This window comes from Pelophylax lessonae (genome assembly GCF_965119305.1).
Source record: "Pelophylax lessonae genome assembly, chromosome: 5".
In the NCBI taxonomy this organism is placed as follows: domain Eukaryota; kingdom Metazoa; phylum Chordata; class Amphibia; order Anura; family Ranidae; genus Pelophylax; species Pelophylax lessonae.
The window spans coordinates 317,161,097-317,179,527 of record NC_138772.1 but is presented as its reverse complement, the minus strand read 5'-3'; the positions used below and the strand labels follow the sequence as shown (position 1 = coordinate 317,179,527).

Sequence of the window (18,431 nt, the reverse complement as noted above, 5' to 3'; positions counted from 1 at the left end):
ATTGTGGGATGATGGATCAGCAGCCATTATTACAGTGGTCAGTTTACATAGGGGGACACAGGAACATGCAGGGTCAACCAGGTTTTTTATACAGCATAGATAGGGACAGATTAGTCAGCACTATGCTGTTTAACCTGCTTTAAAAAATACATTTTTCGGGTTACAACCTCTTCTAAAAGAAATATTGTGGCAGAAATCAAGAAAATATATATTTAATGGATATTTGTTCTCATGTAGTTCAGGGCTCGACAAACCCCGGGCGCCAGGTCGCATTTGCGACTAGAATTAGCGACCTGGCGCCTGGGGTGCCCTGCAGGAGGTGTCCTGTCCCTTTTGCGCCCCCACCTCCTCCTCGAGTGCACGGACGTCCGAAAATTGAGGCCCCAGCTTTTCGGCCTATTTCTGTGAGTGAGAGAGGCTTCCAATGGGGAACTGGCGCCCTCTTGTGGTGGCCGGGAGTAATGACTTTCCATTGCCTGTTCTCAATGCATTCCCATCTCCTTCCCAAGAGGAGATGAGAGGGAAGTTTTTGCAGACTTCATCTCCCTATCCAGTTACCTTTGCTTAAAGGTAAGTGGACAGGGAGTGTGGTTATTATTATTAATTTATTTTTTAAATTAAAAAAAAAAATAATAATAATTTTCTTCTTTTTTTTTTTTCAATTATTATTTAAAAAAATTATATATATATAAAATCTTTTTTTTTTTTTCCCCTCATCGCCATGCCACAGCCGAAGGCCCCTTTCACACGTGCTGTCTGATCAGGTCCGCCTGTCAGTTTTTCAGGCAGACCTGACCGGACCCTTCATTCTCCTCTATGGAGCAGTAATCTGCTGCCATCTGATCCTGTCCGCCAAAAACAGACGGATGGTTGTTCTATTTTCTATCCATCCCGACCGTGGATCAGATCAGATGGCAGCGGATGGAAAGAGACAGACAGTCTGTTTCCATCCAATTGCGCTATAGAGGAGAGTGGGGTTCTAGTCGTATTTATGTGTAAATTTAGTATCCGTTTTATTAACTAAAGCTTGGTTGTTACTTTAAAAAAAAAAAAAACAACTGGCTCCTAACTTTTTTAGCTGGCTCCTAGATTTCAGGCAAATTTGTCAAGCCCTGATGTTAAAAAAAAATATAATTACAACCAAGGAGAAATTCTAAAGTAATACCTTTCAATATTGGAAATAAAACAAAAAAATAAAACAATATTACTGATACACCATTAAAGTTTTTGAAACCTTTTTTTTATAATTAAAATTAAAAAAGAGGTTTATACTTACCTGCTCTGTGTAATGATATTGCAGAGTACGGCCCCTTACCTCTTCTGGAGTCCCCCGCCGCCACTGTCTGCTCCTCCTCTCCTGCATGTGCCCCCATAGCAAGCCTTAAAGGCCACATTAAGGTAAAAAAACGTTGTACTTTAAAAAATGAATAACTCTCAAGGACTAAAACAACAATGAACATGAAGTGTGGCAATCTATACCAAATAACCACTGAGCAGCTAGAACTCATTGTACCTAGTGCTTTAAGGTCAAATTTTAATGGTTGATGCACACCAGTGTTTATCTTTGCAATGCCCGACATCATTTGAAATAGATGATTAACAGCAGCAGTATCTATGACACATATGGTAACTTGACATTACCTTGCTTAGCCTAAATGGAGCTTCAGTTGTTTGTTCACTATTAAATTTTTCAGCCCAATCACCTTTGAAATATAAAGCATTCACTATCACCAATTTGGTTGTTGCATCCACGCTTCCTTCAGACAACACTTCTGGAATCTTTCCTGAACAAATAAAATTATATACAAAATAAGTTTTATACAATCAGAACGATAGTATGCAAATAGACCCAGTGCATACCATGAGCAGAGTATATATAATTGACTATTATTGGTTTGCGCGGTAATACCATAAATGGAATATACATACAAATTCCCAGTAGAATAAAGCTGCAACATGCAGATTGATAAGAAACAGAGTAACCATATGGGCAGAATCATTCCATATGGCACTTTATTGTATGTGGGGGGGGGGGGGGGGTACTTTTACAATAGAGACTCAACAAAAATTAATCAAATGCCATGGAATTGAAACTGCAGCATAACTCACACAGTATATACAGTATATACACTATATTACCAAAAGTATTGGGACAGCTGCCTTTACAATCACTTTAATGGCATCCCATCTTAGTCCATAGGGTTCAGTATTGAGTTGGCCCACCCTTTGCAGCTCTAACAGCTTTAACTCTTCTGAGAAGGCTGTCCACAAGGTTTAGGAGTGTGTCTATGGGAAATGTTTGACCATTCTTTAAGAAGCGCATTTTTGTGAGATCAGGCACTAATGTTGGAGAGAAGGCCTGGTTCACAGTCTGCACTCTAATTCATCCCAAAGGTCAAGATTCTGTGATGGCAAGTCAAGTTCCTCCACCCCCAAACTCACTCATCCATGTCTACCTAAAAAAGCATATCTTTTATGTGGAGGTTTCTCTTAAACTTCTTTTATCAAGATTTCGGGCCGCACCAAAGCCAATGCAGCTTCAAGATCCAGTGTGAATCCTGAAGAATATGGGGGGGGGGGGGGGGGGCAGCCTGTAACTTTGCTTTAAGCACATGATCCTGGATGGGATCCTGAAAACCCTTTGGTGGTATGCACACAGTTGAAAAGCTATTTGTCATGGTAGGGTTTACTGAGCCTTTCTCTGTCCCTGGATGCTGGTGCCCCAATGCTTTGGCTACAGTGAAGTGCAGGTTATGACAATTTAAATGGTATGTTGCAGCCAAAAAAGCAGGAGTGCCAGTGGTTTAAATGTGGTGCCATTTTGCCTCGGCATGACAGCAATTGTGCACTGGTGTGCAGTCGTGTTGGAACAGGTAGGGACCAACCCCAAACTGTTCCCACAAAGTTGAAAGCATGACATTTTTTCAAAATGTCTTGGTATGCTGACACCTTAAGAGTTCCCTTTACTGAAAGCCCAACCCCTGAAAAACAACCCTACACCACAATCCCCCCTCCACCAAATGATTTTGACCTTGCACAAAGCAAGGACTATAAAGACATGAATGTGCGAGTTTGGGGTAGAGGAACTTGACTGACCTGCACCTCAACCTGATAGAACACCTTTGGGATGAATTAGTCCGGAGACTATGAGCCAGGTCTTCTAGTCCAACATCAGTGCCTGACCTCACAAATGCACTTCTGGAAGAATGGTCAAACATTCCCATAGACACACTCCTAAACCTTGTGGACAGCCTTCCCAGAAGAGTTGAAGCTGTTATAGCTGCAAAGGGTGGGCCAACTCAATATTGAACCTTACTGGCTAAGACTGGGGTGCCATTAAAGTTCATGTGCGTGTAAAGGCAGGTGTCCCAATATTTTTGGTAAAAAAGTATATTTGCATTGTAAAAATACATCACCTCTAATATAGGTCCTATGTGTGTCAATGCTGCTGTGTTATGTAGTAGTTTTTGTTAACATTTTAGAATGAGGTGCCATGAGATTGCGCATAATTTGTGCGCATGATTTGTTCTAGGGTAACATGACTAATAAAAGGTTTAGAAACACTGATCTAGATATAGGCCATTTTCTGGGGCAAATCTTGCTGTTCTACTAAATATGTTTCAGTGTAGTTTTTAAAAGTCATACTAACCTTTTGTTTGTTCCGAAACCCAAGCATTGATTTCTTTTCTAGCAGCTTCATGTGCAGTTAAGAAGTCAACGGTGCCTAGATTTGCCTGATACAGACTTTGTAACGAAGATAAAAATCCCTGGTAGGAAACAGCAATCTATTATGTTAAACTCTATTCATGCATGTCATATGATCAATAAGTATAATGGAATGTAGTAGATGATGTAAAGCAAAGCACAATACATGTTTTCTTTTTTGATACAGAGGGCCCTGAATTTTCTGGCAAGACACTGCTCTGGACTGAGAACACAAATTACCTTCATTACATTGGTAAACATTTAGGAGCTCCAATTCCTTAAGCTCTCTTACAGGAACCTTAACAGAAATATGGAAGCTGCCATTGCTGGCTTATTTATATAAGTGCAGTCTCTGGCAGTCTTCTCTGTCACTGTTTATTTCTTGTAAAACCTATGCTGAAATTATCTAACTCTACTATTTTCCTTTAGTTTAGGTAGGAAACAATCTTTGAAGCTGTGTCTCCATGTTTCTTCAAAATTCCTATCCACCTTCTAACTTCCACAAGGGCTGCCATCTTGCCATTGACTATACTAGGACTGAAGGCAGTGCCTCACTGACCATGGTATTGTTTTAAATGTGAAGACGGCATTGAGCTCCAAAATCACTGCTGCCCCTGTTCTCTCCTGCACTATGCTTCAGCTCTGTGAACTACTCTCTGTTGAGGGCAGGGGGACAGTGGGATGTTTTCCGACTAGGCTGGTTTGTGTGAGGACGATCTCCCAGCACCTGCAGTTGATACTTACTCCTGTCACTCGCAATTACTGTAGATATGTGCAGGTACTTGGTTCAAGTAACCAGTGTAGCACTCCAGCAGTGGGCAGTCTATCACTAACTTCCATTGACTCTCAGCTCTGGTCTCAGAGATTCATTGCCTCTTTTCTCCCCATCCTTCCCTCTCCATTGTTGCTGACTCTTCTTTCTGCCTCCTACCATGACCCCCTAGTCATAATGCTTCTTCTCTCTCTCCCACACTGTCTTTTTTCTCACCCCTCCCCCATTCAGTTGCTCTACCTCTTTTTTCCCCCTCTTCCCCAGTCCAGTCTTTTTGCCTTTTTTTATTCCTCCCCATCTTTACTTTTGTCCTGTTGACTCTTTTTTCCTCCTCCTCCCCAGTGTTATGCTGCCTCCTCTCCCCCTACTCCCCCCTCTCCCAATCCATCTGGCTATCTCTTTTCTTCTTTTTCCTGTTCCCCGATATGATAATGCATTCTCTTCTCGCCCTCTCTACCCCACCCTTGTCTTGTTGCCTCTTTTCTCTCCCTTCTGCTCATTTTGGTCCTGTTGATACTTCTCTTACCCTACTCTCCAGTCTGGTCATTCTTACTTTTCTCTCTCTCTCTCTCTCTCTCTCCCCAATCCAGACTCCCTCCCTCTCCTCCTCAATGCAGGAATGATGCCTCTTCTCTCCTCCTCCTCCATAAATCAGTTTTATTTTCTCTTCCATCCCTTATCCTCGCTAATGTGTTCACACTGCCTCATTTATTTTCCTCCTTCCCAATAAAGTATTGCAGGCCCTTCTCTCCTTCCTCCTCAAACTGTATTTGCTGGATGATTAATATATAGTTCTGATTTTTTTTCCCCAAACATGCATGCTTAGTAAGACTGTATTAATATGTAAGTCTGCATGTTACCTGGATGCCCCCATTGATGTCATTTATGACAAAATGCACTGGGCAGAGCTAACACACGCAATGTCGCCACCCCTCATTACACTGGAAAATTTGGAAGTATTGTTTAAAATCCTTACCACGCAGCCCGGCAATGTTTTATATATAAAGTGCTTATCTGTTTTAACCAGGTGAGTCGATTTTGTACTTTGAAGCTTTATAAAATCTTTAGTCAGATTTACACTATGTGGATTCTTCCATTTTGATTTTATGTGGAAATTCATGCAATATATGGTTACCATTGATTTTACCACATTTTGGAGAGTGAGCTATACTGTGGAACTCCACCTAATTACTATGAGCCGGATCACTCCTTGAGGGGATTGTTATTAACAGGCTGATTTGACTCTGTAGTGGAGTCATTCCAATCTGGTAAGAGCCCATTTCTTAGAATTGGTGATGGCTCACGTGGTGGTCACAAAAGTGGATTGAACACTATTCCTTTGTCAAGTGTCACAGCAGTGCTTTCAATATTTGCTTTGGACTTTAGATTCAGAATGTTATACCATTATATTTAAGTTGTGTTTGCTTGTACACATTCAGCGTGGCAATTTATATGATATCATTTTGTTATATAGTTTATATACCAAAATAGTGTAGCGCTAAAAAACAAACAAGAATGTGTATATGAATGCCACATAAATCATAAAAACACGTGTTGTGACAAAACAAAAACAATAGAGTACATAAGAAACGTGAGTCCCAGAATGGATAATGGATGGAAAGCTGTAATCCAAAGACGGAATCCCAATAGATGGTGAGGCAGGAGGAAAGAACACCCATGATAGGTAGTGAGAGATGGCTGCTTACCAGAATATATGGGCCCCCAAATTAATGGACAGGCCACAAAAGACTTGGTAGAAATTCAACATAAAATCTTGCCTCCACATACACAGGGATATGAGCATGGATCCATAAGCCAGTAATCAACCTTGACTCCAAATGTAAGAGGGTGAAGCGATAGACTCAAATACAGCTCCAGCAGTGTATGATATCGTACACATGGGAAGGAAGATTAAAGGAGAACATAGCGTAATCCAGTTAGATATACCAAAGCATTTATTAAAATCACACTTACATTATCGTAGACAGATACAGGCAAACAATAAAAACCGCGGCATCCCGCAGAACTGTAGCAAGCCGGCGTTCAGAGGGGCATGGTCAGCGTGGTGTTTGCCTGTATCTGTCTACGATAATGTAAGTGTGATTTTAATAAATGCTTTGGTATATCTAACTATCCTGCCTCACCATCTATTGGGATTCCGTCTTTGGATTACAGCTTTCCATCCATTATCTATTCTGGGACTCACGTTTCTTATGGACTCTATTGTTTTTGTTTTGTCACAACACGTGTTTTTATGATTTATGTGGCACTCATATACACATTCTTGTTTGTTTTTTAGCGCTACACTATTTTGGTATATATTTTGTTGGATTTCTATAGGTCCAGTGTTTAGCTGCTTGTACTTTTGGCACACTAATAATCTTTCAAATAATATTTTTTCAATTAATATTATTATTTGTTTTTTGTTCACATTTAGCGCAGGGTTCCCCCTTGATATATTTTGTTATATAGTTTGTCTAACTATTTTTTGCCAGAAGCTTTTATCATTATTCTACATGCATGTTTTCTCCCACTGTTTTATGTTACCTGGCCTGACCTCATCTTTTATTTACACTTTTTGTGTGCTGAATTGGCTGTTTACTGAGTATACATGAGGTATTAGCTTTATGCCAACAACATTTTTCACAGAGCCCAGGTAACTCAAACTTGATCAAAAGCCCAAGAAAATGAACACAATGACCAGAATTTAGCCTGGCAGACTCCCAGAATACACAAAATAAAAAGATTCAAAAGAGCTAAAAATGTGAATTCATTGTATGATCTTGGGATGGAGTTAAAACTGGGTGAAATGATGGAGAACAATCTAGATCAGAATTCTGCCAAGCTACAGCTCTTAAGGGTATGCAAGCTATTTTCTTGCATTAAAAATTACATTGTTGTAGGAGCCAATTGTAAGGTTGGCCAAGCATTAGCAAGACTTATTTGAATATGCTGTTCAGACTTAGACATCAGTTTACAAAATTGATGCTCTGGAACATAAAAAGTTTGCATAGGCCTTCAGGTATGAGAAACAATTTAAGTAGATCATGGTCCACCAAACTACTGCCCTGGTGGTTTGGGTTTTGATGACCAGGCTGCTGAAGTTGCCTTGCATGCTAGTTTTCAACCGGTTACCTCGCCTGTCATTGAAGTCATTACACCTGCACTGTAGTGCAAGACCAGCATCCAAGTAATCAGGATGGGTCATGTGTGCTGCTAGAAGTGCGGCCTGTTTTCCATTACTGAAAAACAGACCAAAGGGATCCTGGCTGTTGCAAGACTGAGGATTAAGGATTAGTGGGTGTTATGACACTTTTTTTTTAATGAGCAGAACATTGCTGAGGAGCATCTTTTTGTTCTTTTTAGGCCCAACTCCAGGATAGTAGCAACCTATCTCACCCCCCCCCCCCAACCTTTACCTGCTGATATAAAAAGAAATACCTAAATGCCCATTTTACTTACCTGAAGCTACAGTCATGTGACAATTATTCTTGTTTCTTTTGTTTACTTCTTGGGGTTCTTCTTCAGATGTCCACATCACTGTGTGCATGATGTGAACACCTCCTATTGGCGGAAGGTACATTTCCAGTGGCCAAGTCCTCTATCATAGCCTCCATAGTCAGGAGAACACAAGGGGCAAGGAGGGAACCAGTGACCAAGAAGATAACAAGCAGGGAAAATTTCCTGCTCTCCAGGGCAAGAATTTAGCTTAGCTCATAGAGGAAACTGTGACTTTGAATCTGTACACTGTGGGATGGCTTAGGAAGAGGTGTTTGCAATCAAGACTGAGGAGTAAGGTAAATTATGTACAATGCACTATTTCAATTTCAGTATTGCCTGGAGTTGGATGTTAACTGAATTGTATTTTTGCCTGGAAAAATATGATTAAGATGGGCTATTATCATCGTGTACAAATGCATAAAATGCCCAGTGTCAGAGCACACTGACTTACCTTTACATGATTTATGGATAAATGGCAGATTTATCGATCTGATGATGCATTTGGTGATACTGATGCAGCTGTATATAAAATAGTTTACTCAACACCGACAAATAATTCTTCTTGAATCATATGCAGTTATTCCCCAGGGCCAGATTTTTTAACAACCCTGGCACAGTTTGCAGGTTTCTATTTAAATTGAATCTGTGTTACTTGTCAGAAAATCCCAGATAGATTGAAATGTGAGATTTTTGCCCCTTATGCTCACTTAGTAACAGCAGCTGTAGCTTAAGTGCCATTGGTCTTACTCATCAAGGCCCCATGGAGACTCTAGAAGCTTCTTCCTCTCTTTCAACTGAACTGGCTAAGGTGACAAGTTCATACAACAGGTGGTTTGTAATACTAAAATTCCTGTACCACCTACACTAAAACAGTAACATTTTTAGAAACGCTACCAGGAAAACCAAGTCTGTAATATGATCTAACAGATACCTATCTTCTTTACAAGCATGATGGAACAAGCAATTATATGCAGTAATCTTTGCCAGCTGATCAGATTTCAGTTACAGCAGTGCTAATCACCTGTTTAGTTCCTATGGGTAACTGAATTGTGCTTTTTCTCTTGTACTGTGACAGTCTGCTTGTATTATGATAAGAGATTGACTCACAGTTCAATAAAAGTATAAACTAATAATTACTCATTTCATTGTTTTCTGGGGAAAGAGAATACTCACAGATAAGAAGTCAAATGTCTTTTCACCAAATAATCTATTAGCGAGATTCAGTGTATATGAAGAACCAGCTTTCTTATTAATCTGAGCATTCAGTGTTTGGAAATTGGAATGGACATCTTTAACAGCGTCAAAATGTAAAACCTATATAAAAAAAAGAACAAAAATAAAAATAATTATAACTGGACCCTTAAAGTTAATGTATCTGGTAAAATAATCACATTTCACAAAAAATATACATGTATGCAAAGACTGCCAGCTGTCCATAAAAATGATTTTCTGTCAGGAACATTTTTTGTGATGGCTGTATAAACAATCATTTCTGACAGTTCTCGGCTGCATTCCTTCAGCCATGAGAACACTGTAATCATCTGTAATTGACCTGTACCATGTAATCGCACTAACCAATCACAGAGCTCACAGTAGTTCTAAATGGCTGCGTCAAAGGCAGCCATCTTTTCTACTGGCCATGTGATTGCTGTGATTGGTCACAATGATCACATGGTACCAATGCGGAGCCTTGCCAATCAGTACACAGATCAGTGATCCGCTGTGTCCCGTGATCTCACTGATATGGGTCCTAGGGGCATGCATTGGTACGGTTCTGAGAGGATGTACAGGTACCTCCACTCAGAACAGCGCTTGTCCCACTGGCCATTTATGTACAGTGTCTGGGTGGGAAGTGGTTAAGGATGGTTGTTCTGGTTGAGTTAAGCTAAGTTGCGTTGCTTGTGTTTGATTGTTTTGTTTCTTGAATGTACAAGCTTCTGTCTCAATGTTTTGCTGGGCTTGAAATGTTAAAGGGTTAGTTGACCTTTTTAGAAAAAATAAAAAGATGAACACCATACACTCCCACTCCCTGGTCCCCGCTGTACTTACCTCTATGGGTGCTGAGCTGTCAGTGCACACACAGCCCGTGCAGCAGTCTGGAGATTTGAAATCCCCGTTCTTTTCTCTGTTCCTTCTGCAGTACTTCCGGGACAGATCAAAGCAACGGTCTAAGACTTTAAATTGCTCTGATGGGTCCTGGAAGCACTGCACAGAGAAGAGAGAGAAGAGTAGGGATATCAAATCCCCAGACTGAAACACGGACTGCGTGGGCACTGACAACTCAGCACCCACTGAGGTAGGTACAGTAGGACCTAGTGGGGTGGGGAGGGTGTACAGTGTTGGTTTACTTTTCATTTTTTCTTAACTAACACAAAATACCAGTCTGGGCAGCTAAAAACTTTCAAAGCACTCATTAGATATGTGTTCTTTGTCTTTAGACTCTTGTCTTTAGGCACCCACAGAGGTAGGTACAGTGGGACCTAACAAGATGGGGAGGGTGTACGGTGTTTGTTTACCTTTTAATTTTTTCTGAACTAACACAAAATACCAGTTTGGGTAGCTAAAATCTTTCAAAGCACTCCTAAGATATTGGTGTTCTTTGTCTTTAGACTCTGTGGGATTTATTTACTACAAATAGTGCAAAATCTGGAGCAGCTCTGCACAGAAACCAATCAGCTTCCAGTTTTTTTTTTGCCAAAGATTAATTGAACAAGCTGACGTTAGAAGCTGATTGGCTACCATGCACAGCTGAACCAGATATTGAGTGCACCAGTTTTAAGCCCCGCACACACGGGTGAAATTTTGGGCGACATTGGCCGGTTCAATGAAAACCGGCCAACATTCGGCTCATGTGTAAGGCACTTGTTCCGACAGAAGCTGGACGTTTGGCTGGCTTTTGCCTGACGCGCATGCTGGAAAACCAGCAGCCAACCAGCTCTCGATCAGCACTTTCTGCCAATAGTGGAGAGCCCTGATCAGAGTGTTCTGGCTGGGGGGCCCAGGGAACAGCTCAGCAGGGGAGATTGCTATACTACCTTCGCATAGTTAGTACAGAGGCTCCGACCGGAGCTGTCAGGTTTTTTTCATTCAACCTGCTGGGTTGAACAAAAAAAAAAAAAGCTATTAGTGTGTACCAAGGATTTGTAAATCTCCCCGTGTTTGTTATTCTATTAACCACCAGTTTTTGTTCCAGTGGTTGGTGGGAGTCAAAATTCAGGTACTGTTCTGTGTGGGTAGGTTCCCTGTAGACCTCAATGTCCAATTCACCCCGTTTTGACATCTAACACAGTCCAAAAAGGTAACATGTCATCTCTATAAATAATTTTGAGGTGCACTTAAAAAAGCCAACTTTTAGTCTGGCAGTTTTGTAGAATGTTAATGCAATATTGACTATCTAATGAAATGATGTTATAATATAATATGAGATGAGTATACCGTTTAGTCACATGCATGTTTAGCTAAATTGAGCAACAATCCAGTGGTCTGCAGGATAGATTGCTTTGTGATTCCAGAAAATTTAAGCTGGTGAGTCACAAAAATGTAAGAGGTCAGTGACTCAGAGTACTGAAGTAAGAGTAAACTTGATGGGTCAGGCAGCCAGCATCTTAAAGAGAAAGTATAGTGCATATTCAGTGCATGCATTTTCTAAGAGGATGGATTTGGGGTTCAAGCTTTTGATTAAAAAAAAAAAAAAAAAAGCCACTGGAACAGGTTTGCTTTAAAGCTCAGCCTTCCAACAGAATATACCCATCTGTCATTCGCTCTTTCACTGCCCCATTTTGTTGTGTGGAGCAATGCTGCTGGGGCAAAGCACACATTCCCATTACAAGAGTGAGCTCAGCTTTGGCAGCCCTCATATGTATTACAGGTTACATTTAAAGGATGACTGCACTTCTAAAACAAACTGGCTTTTATAATATATCCAGGCACACCTAGAAACCTTTCAAATATAAATGCTTGCCTCTGGTTTTTCTATCTCTGTTGTCACAGGAATCAAACAGGAATGCAGAATAGATGCCTTCCCGATTATTCTCAGGCCTGGTCTGCAGTTACAGTGAAGGCTGTTGATTGACTGATTGTAAACAATACACTGTTTACCTTGGCCTGGACATCTGATGAAAAAAAAAAAAAAAGATGGTAGTGGGATGTAAAGTTGCTTGGTATCCCTGGATGTTCCTAAGTTCACATTTAGGAACAGGTTACATGTTCCTGAGCACCCTCACACCTTGGCCTGGACTTCTGTCATCAGATGTCCAGGCCAACATAAACATTGTATTGTTTAGATTCAGTCTACAGAGTCCCATCACCTGTTACATCAGGTGGGGGTTCCTCTACCCCATAGCCTCTATCACATTTAAAATTGGCTCTGCCCACACACTGCATAATACATTCACCGAGATCTGTGATGGAATGAGCTACAAGTCCCATCTGCCACTGTGGCAGACAGACTTGCAGTTCTCAATGGACTATGAGTGCGCTGATTAGCGCACTCATAGTCCATTGATGATTCCTTCCACTTTCTAACTGGTACGAGAACTGGAGGAATTGTTTGCAGGAGCCTGACATTGTACCCCTGATCCACTGATCGCAGGTGCAATGCTTTGCAATCCCCTGTGGAAAAAATTATAAATGCAATACATTTTTTTCCTGCAAAATACATGCATGTATTTTTTTTTTCTTAAAGGTGAACTTTAAAAGAGCTAATATGTTCTACAACTAAAGTTATGACTATCCAGTTAGAATTGGGCATTTTTAAGAATCCGAATTTCTATTCTTAAAGTCTATGTCCAGCAAAAACAGTTTTTATCTAATTATAGATGGAGCGGGGGAAGGATTGTACATTTACAAAACTTTTTCTTTTATGTAATCCTGGCAGTCCCATTCTTATGACAGTTTTCAAATGTCTGTTATGAGCACCAAACACAAGGAGAAGATAGAATAGCCTTACAGTCTGACATTCATGGACAGAATACAAGTAAATAATCAAACCTTAAAAAACAGACCTAGAGTAGAGTACAAATTGGGTTTCATTTTATTAGTATTTCATTGTTTAGAAAAGATCTAGCTGCAGGACTGAGCACCCCAGTTATGTGGCCAGGCAGTGTCTAAACAACTTGGGGGTCTCTACAGGTCAACTCAACTGCAGAATGTCATAACATATGATTTAGGTAAGGTGGCCGGAAAGGGCGCAGCCTGGAAGTGACTATCTTTTGGTAAACACTCCCAACCGCACAAATTGCTATTTATTTTGGAATTCCTCCAATGTTAAAACTAAGCCAAACCAAATCCACCTTTGATGTGCATATCTATATATAAAATATATATAATTTGTTTCTGTTAGCCACTGTTGCCAAGTACAAAGAACACCTGGCGTAATAACTTTACAACTGTAATAAAGTACATAGCTTGCAGTAAGGATTACCCTGACATTCATTTTTATAGAGTGACTCAGTCTAGGACCTTCCCATACTGATAAGACCTATTATCATCTTGGTAGTTTGGAATTTCAGAGGTACTTGACCTATGACAACATAAAATTTAGCAATAAGATTCAACCGGTGTGCAAAGATGTAAAGTTTTATCAGGGATTGTTACTTTTATTCTGTTAAACTGTATGGACAATTTACTATTCAAATAAGCTATTTATGTAAGGATATGGATCGAGATGAAATAAAATAAAAATAAATAAATATAGAAAAAGTTGGTGTATCACTCTAACAGGTAGCGCTGTGATAATACAAACAAAAATGCAAAAACCTAAAAGTAATAAAAAATAATAATAATAGTAAATAAAAGTCCATATAATGTAAAACACCCAAGGCTGCTATGGTATCCTGTCTCACCACCGATGGACGCTGACAATGTACATCCTGGTATCTCCTCTGGTCGCCGTGTAGCCACGTTTGACGCGTTTTGTCACTTCCGACTTCGTCACAGGGGGTCGGAAGTGATGAAACGCAGCGGGGAAGGGCTACACGGCAATCAGAGGAGACAGCGGGATGTACATTGCCAGCGTCCATCAGTGTTGAGACAGGATACGATAGCAGTATTTTATGTGATCCAAACTGTAAACGCCTAAACGGTTCTTAAACAATGTGAGCAGCTCTTTTTTATTTTTAATACATTTTGGTGGTTTTGGTTACTATACCATTGGAAGTTTCCCTTTTGTTTTCACATGATATCTGACATACTACATTGTGCGGAGTGAGTGTTCTTACACCTGCCCTGGAATTGATGATTTTAACTAAAAAGCTGGTTTGCCGACCGTGAGAGTGGAAGGCATGTGTAGCTGGTGAGTTTTTCATCCAAAGGGAGAGGGATCACCAATTGCACGTGAGGTGTTGTTTGGAAGTGGAGACTTGAAAAAAGGAGAATTTCCCCTATTATATGTATATAGAGCATTGGCACATTATACTATCAGCACGAAGAACAGCCTTGAGTGTTTTACATTATATGGACTTTTTTTAACTACTATTATTATTTTTATTGCTTTTAAGTTTTTGCATTTTTGTTTGTATTATAACAGTGCTACCTGTTAGAGTGATACACTGTGACTTTTTTTCTTTGTTTGTATTTACATTTATGGTGGCAGCAGTGAAATGGATTAGTACAGAGATTGTCACGTTACATTTCTGTTTGGCACAGTTTTAATAGTTTCATAGCATGGAGTTTTTGCTTTATAATAAAATAAATATGCAGGCTGTCATTATTAACCTTTCCTTCTAGAAAATGCCAGTTGCAGGTCTTCACCCTACCCTCATTGACTGCATACTTATTCTGGGTCTGTAACTGAAAGTAATAGGGTGGAAACAATCCAGCAACTAGCATTTTCAGAAAGAGGTCAGCCTGTGATTGTAACTTCAGCCTGCAATTGTAATATATAGATCTTTTGTTATCATGTAAAAAAAAAAAGTATATGTTTGAAAGAAATGACATTTTTGGATCTATGGCTCTTTGATAACTCTGATTTTGATCAAACTTCCCCCTCCGGCAACTGGCCCTTCTATCCCACTGTGTCCCATTCAGCAGTGGCGAGCAACAGTATGACTAAGTACTTCCAGTATGAAAAGTTTTATGAATTATGTCCTCTCCTATAATGCACAGTGAAAGGGGCTCCCCCCCCCCCTTTTCTTTGGCAACTGAATATAGTGTAGTGGGGGGGGGAATGAAGAAAAGGTGGGGAGTGGGCAGAGTGAGCATTAAAGAGAACCGGTTCCTTTGTTCTGCATGGGAACCTAAAACAATATTACAGGAATAAAGAAAACACAATATATATCTGCATTGCATATCTCCTGCATTAACTCTCACAATATTATAAATAATCAAATTATTCCTAAAACTGAACTGCTAATATGATAAAGTGTATCATGAATTATTGGCAGGGAGCAGCAAAGATACTATGAGATATAAAAATAGTCATGAAAATAGTAACAATCACATGTAGTACTAACCCCACCCACAAAATAATGTGAATAAAGTTCAAATAAATCATAGATAATAATTATAATGACAAACGAACCATTAGTCCAATGTGAAAAAAATCCAAGTTGAAAATAATAAGCGAAGAGGGATCCAGAAAATGTGATGTCTGATGTGGACAATATCCACCGTGGTAAAAATTAAATGAAGAAGGTGCTTTGAAAGAAGATGGCACATAGTTCTCCACCTAATAGTATCCAGAAAGGCTTAAACAACTTGGGGGGTCTCTACAGGTCAATAGCCATGACCTTCTTATAATGGGAACGTCAGACAGCGCATCTGCCCAAAGGGCTGTTCTCAATCTTTCAGCCTGGATCCGTTGGATGCTGGGATAATATTACTCATCGTATAAGGTGCCTCTGAGAACTCTCAATCATAAGATCATATGCATTCATACCAAAATATAACATTTTCATAGTGTGTACCAATAAAAATCGATTTTTTAATAATAAAAGTATAACAGACATTAAAAAGGGATAAATTGGCGTTCAATACATACACTTCGGCTGATAGGCAAAATGGCTGCAGGTGAACATCCGTCAATGTGATGACATCACAGCAGGCTCCATCCTATGCGTTTTGTCACACCTGACATCTTCCAGGGCAGCGGATGGATACTATTAGGTGGAGGGCTTTGTGCCATCTTCTTTCAAAGCACCTTCTTCATTTAATTGTTACCATGGGGAATATCATCCATATCACATTTTCTGGATCACTTTTCACTTATTCTTTTCAACTTGGATTTTTTCACATTGGACTTATGAATTGTTTGCCATTATTATCTATGAATAATTTTATTTTTTTCACATTATTTTGTGGTTGGGGTTAGCACAACATGTGCTTGTTAATATTAGAAATAACCCCTAAAACATTTTGCATAGTTTGAGATTCCATATAAAGAAATGCCATTACATAAATTAAGTACTGTTATTCCTAATCAGGCTGCTAATACTAACCTTTAATACTTGTTCGGCTGTTTTACCTTTAGCTCCCATGGAAATCATGGCCAGTGCAGCTGAGATACTTAATGGAGAGAAGAAAATATTCTTTGTGGAATTAGGTTCACTTAATTTTCTGAATAAATCAAGTGAAAAGTTAGTGCAAGCAGAAGTCAGTGCATCCATTTTGGTTCCTGTAAAGACAATATAGCATTACGATTAGTTTATGTATTATCTGTAAAGTCAAATGCACGTCTAAAACTAAAAAAAATTTTTAGCCTTTAAGTAATATGGAGTAATTGCTTGACTGCTGAGGCGCATAGGCCCAGAAACAAAGTTAACATAATGACCCAACACCCCCTTGCCCCCTCCCCATATAAAAAAACCACTCTTACCACAATTAAGTTGGAAAGGGCAAGGCCACAGCTTTATTTAATTTCCACTAATAAACCAGAACACGTCTAGACCAGTGCCAGTAACAGTTCTACTGTGAGCACTCTTAGTCATTAACATAACTTCCAAAAAGGGGTAAGGGGGAAGGGGCTGTCCTTACCATCAGTGCTTGACAGACAGCCTACCCCCCAATTTATATACAATGGCGTAACTCATTACCGGAACTTTAGCGCTGGCAAGGTCAAAACCGCCCTGAAAGCTGTGACAGACCGACCGAACGTCAGGGTGGGGGGGTGGTCAGCTCTTCACCGCGATTCTTCTCAAAAGGACCAGAATTCCTTGGGAAGGTCCTCTTAACTGAGCTCAGGCCCATCCCCATACCCAAGGCTCCGTCCAATCCATTTGATCCATGTATCTTCCTGCTTGGTCCCAACTTCTGGCCATGCCCCCATCAGTCAAGGCTCTCTTTCCCTACAGGGGTCAAGAGGCCTTCATTAGTTGACCTCTGATATATTTGCAATGAATTGGTAAGGCTGTAATTTAGTTTAATTATCAAGCCAGGATGAAAGAGTAAGGACTGATCTAGGAAAAATGTGAGTACCTGATAATTATGGTGAGGGTGCTGATGCTGGTATTGGAGTATGGAAGGGTTATGTTTACTTAAAGTTATGGTTACTGTTAAACTTACAGAGAGGGTTAGTGTTAAAGTTTACAGGCAGGGTGCAAGGTGGTCCTTAGGGTAGAGAAACGATCTGCACCAAAAATCCAATCTCTCTGCATGTAAGCTGACATACACTATTACCAAAAGTATTGGGACGCCTGCCTTTACACACACATGAACTTTAATAGCATCCCAGTCTTAGTCCGTAGGGATCAATATTGAGTTGGCCCACCCTTTGCAGCTATACCAGCTTCAACTCTTCTGGGAAAGCTATCCACAAGGTTTAGGAGTGTGTCTATGGGAATGTTTGATCATTCTTCCAGAAGCACATTTGTGAGATCAGGCACTGATGTGGATGAGAAGGCCTGCCTCGTAGCCTCAGCTTAAATTCATCCCAAAGGTATTCTATCGGGTTGAGGTCAGGACTCTGTGCAGGCCAGTCAAGTTCCTCCACCCCAAACTCCCTCATCCATGTCTTTATGGACCTTGCTTCGTGAACTGGTCCATATCATTTGGTGGAGGGGGGGTTATGGTGTGGGGTTGTTTTTTAGGGGTTGGGCTTGGCCCCTTAGATCCAGTGAAGGGAACTCTTAAGGTGTCAGCTTACCAAGACATTTTGGACAATTTCATGCTCCCAGCTTTGTGGGAACAGTTTGGGGATGGCCCCTTCCTGTTCCAACATCACTGTGCACCAGTGCACAAAGCAAGGTCCATAAATACATGGATGAGTGAGTTTGGGGTGGAGAATTTTCACTGGCCTGCACAAGAGTCTTGAGCTCGTCTGATAGAGCACCTTTAGGATGAATTAGAGCGGAGAATGCGAATCAAGCCTTCTCATCCACATCAGTGCCTGACCTCACAAATGCAATTCTGGAAGAATGGTCATACATTCCCATAGACACACTCCTAAGTCTGGGTTCACTCTAGTGTGAATTGAATGCGGGTTTCCCAGCATCCAAATTCGCATGACAGGAGAGCCGGT

The 18,431-nt window shown here is 40.3% G+C and overlaps 1 protein-coding gene across 1 annotated transcript in view; it reads right to left on the bottom strand.

Annotated features, from left to right (window-relative positions):
• The window catches only part of LOC309556501 (uncharacterized protein), a 147,318-nt gene that overhangs the window by 31,950 nt on the left and 96,937 nt on the right, over nucleotides 1-18,431 (bottom strand). The window contains exons 9-12 of the mRNA XM_082258951.1: nucleotides 16,414-16,589; nucleotides 9,152-9,292; nucleotides 3,650-3,767; nucleotides 1,642-1,784 (exon numbers count right to left, since the gene is read on the bottom strand). Of these exons, the coding sequence (XP_082115077.1) occupies nucleotides 1,642-1,784; nucleotides 3,650-3,767; nucleotides 9,152-9,292; nucleotides 16,414-16,589 (578 nt within the window). The remainder of the gene's footprint in view (nucleotides 1-1,641; nucleotides 1,785-3,649; nucleotides 3,768-9,151; nucleotides 9,293-16,413; nucleotides 16,590-18,431) is intronic.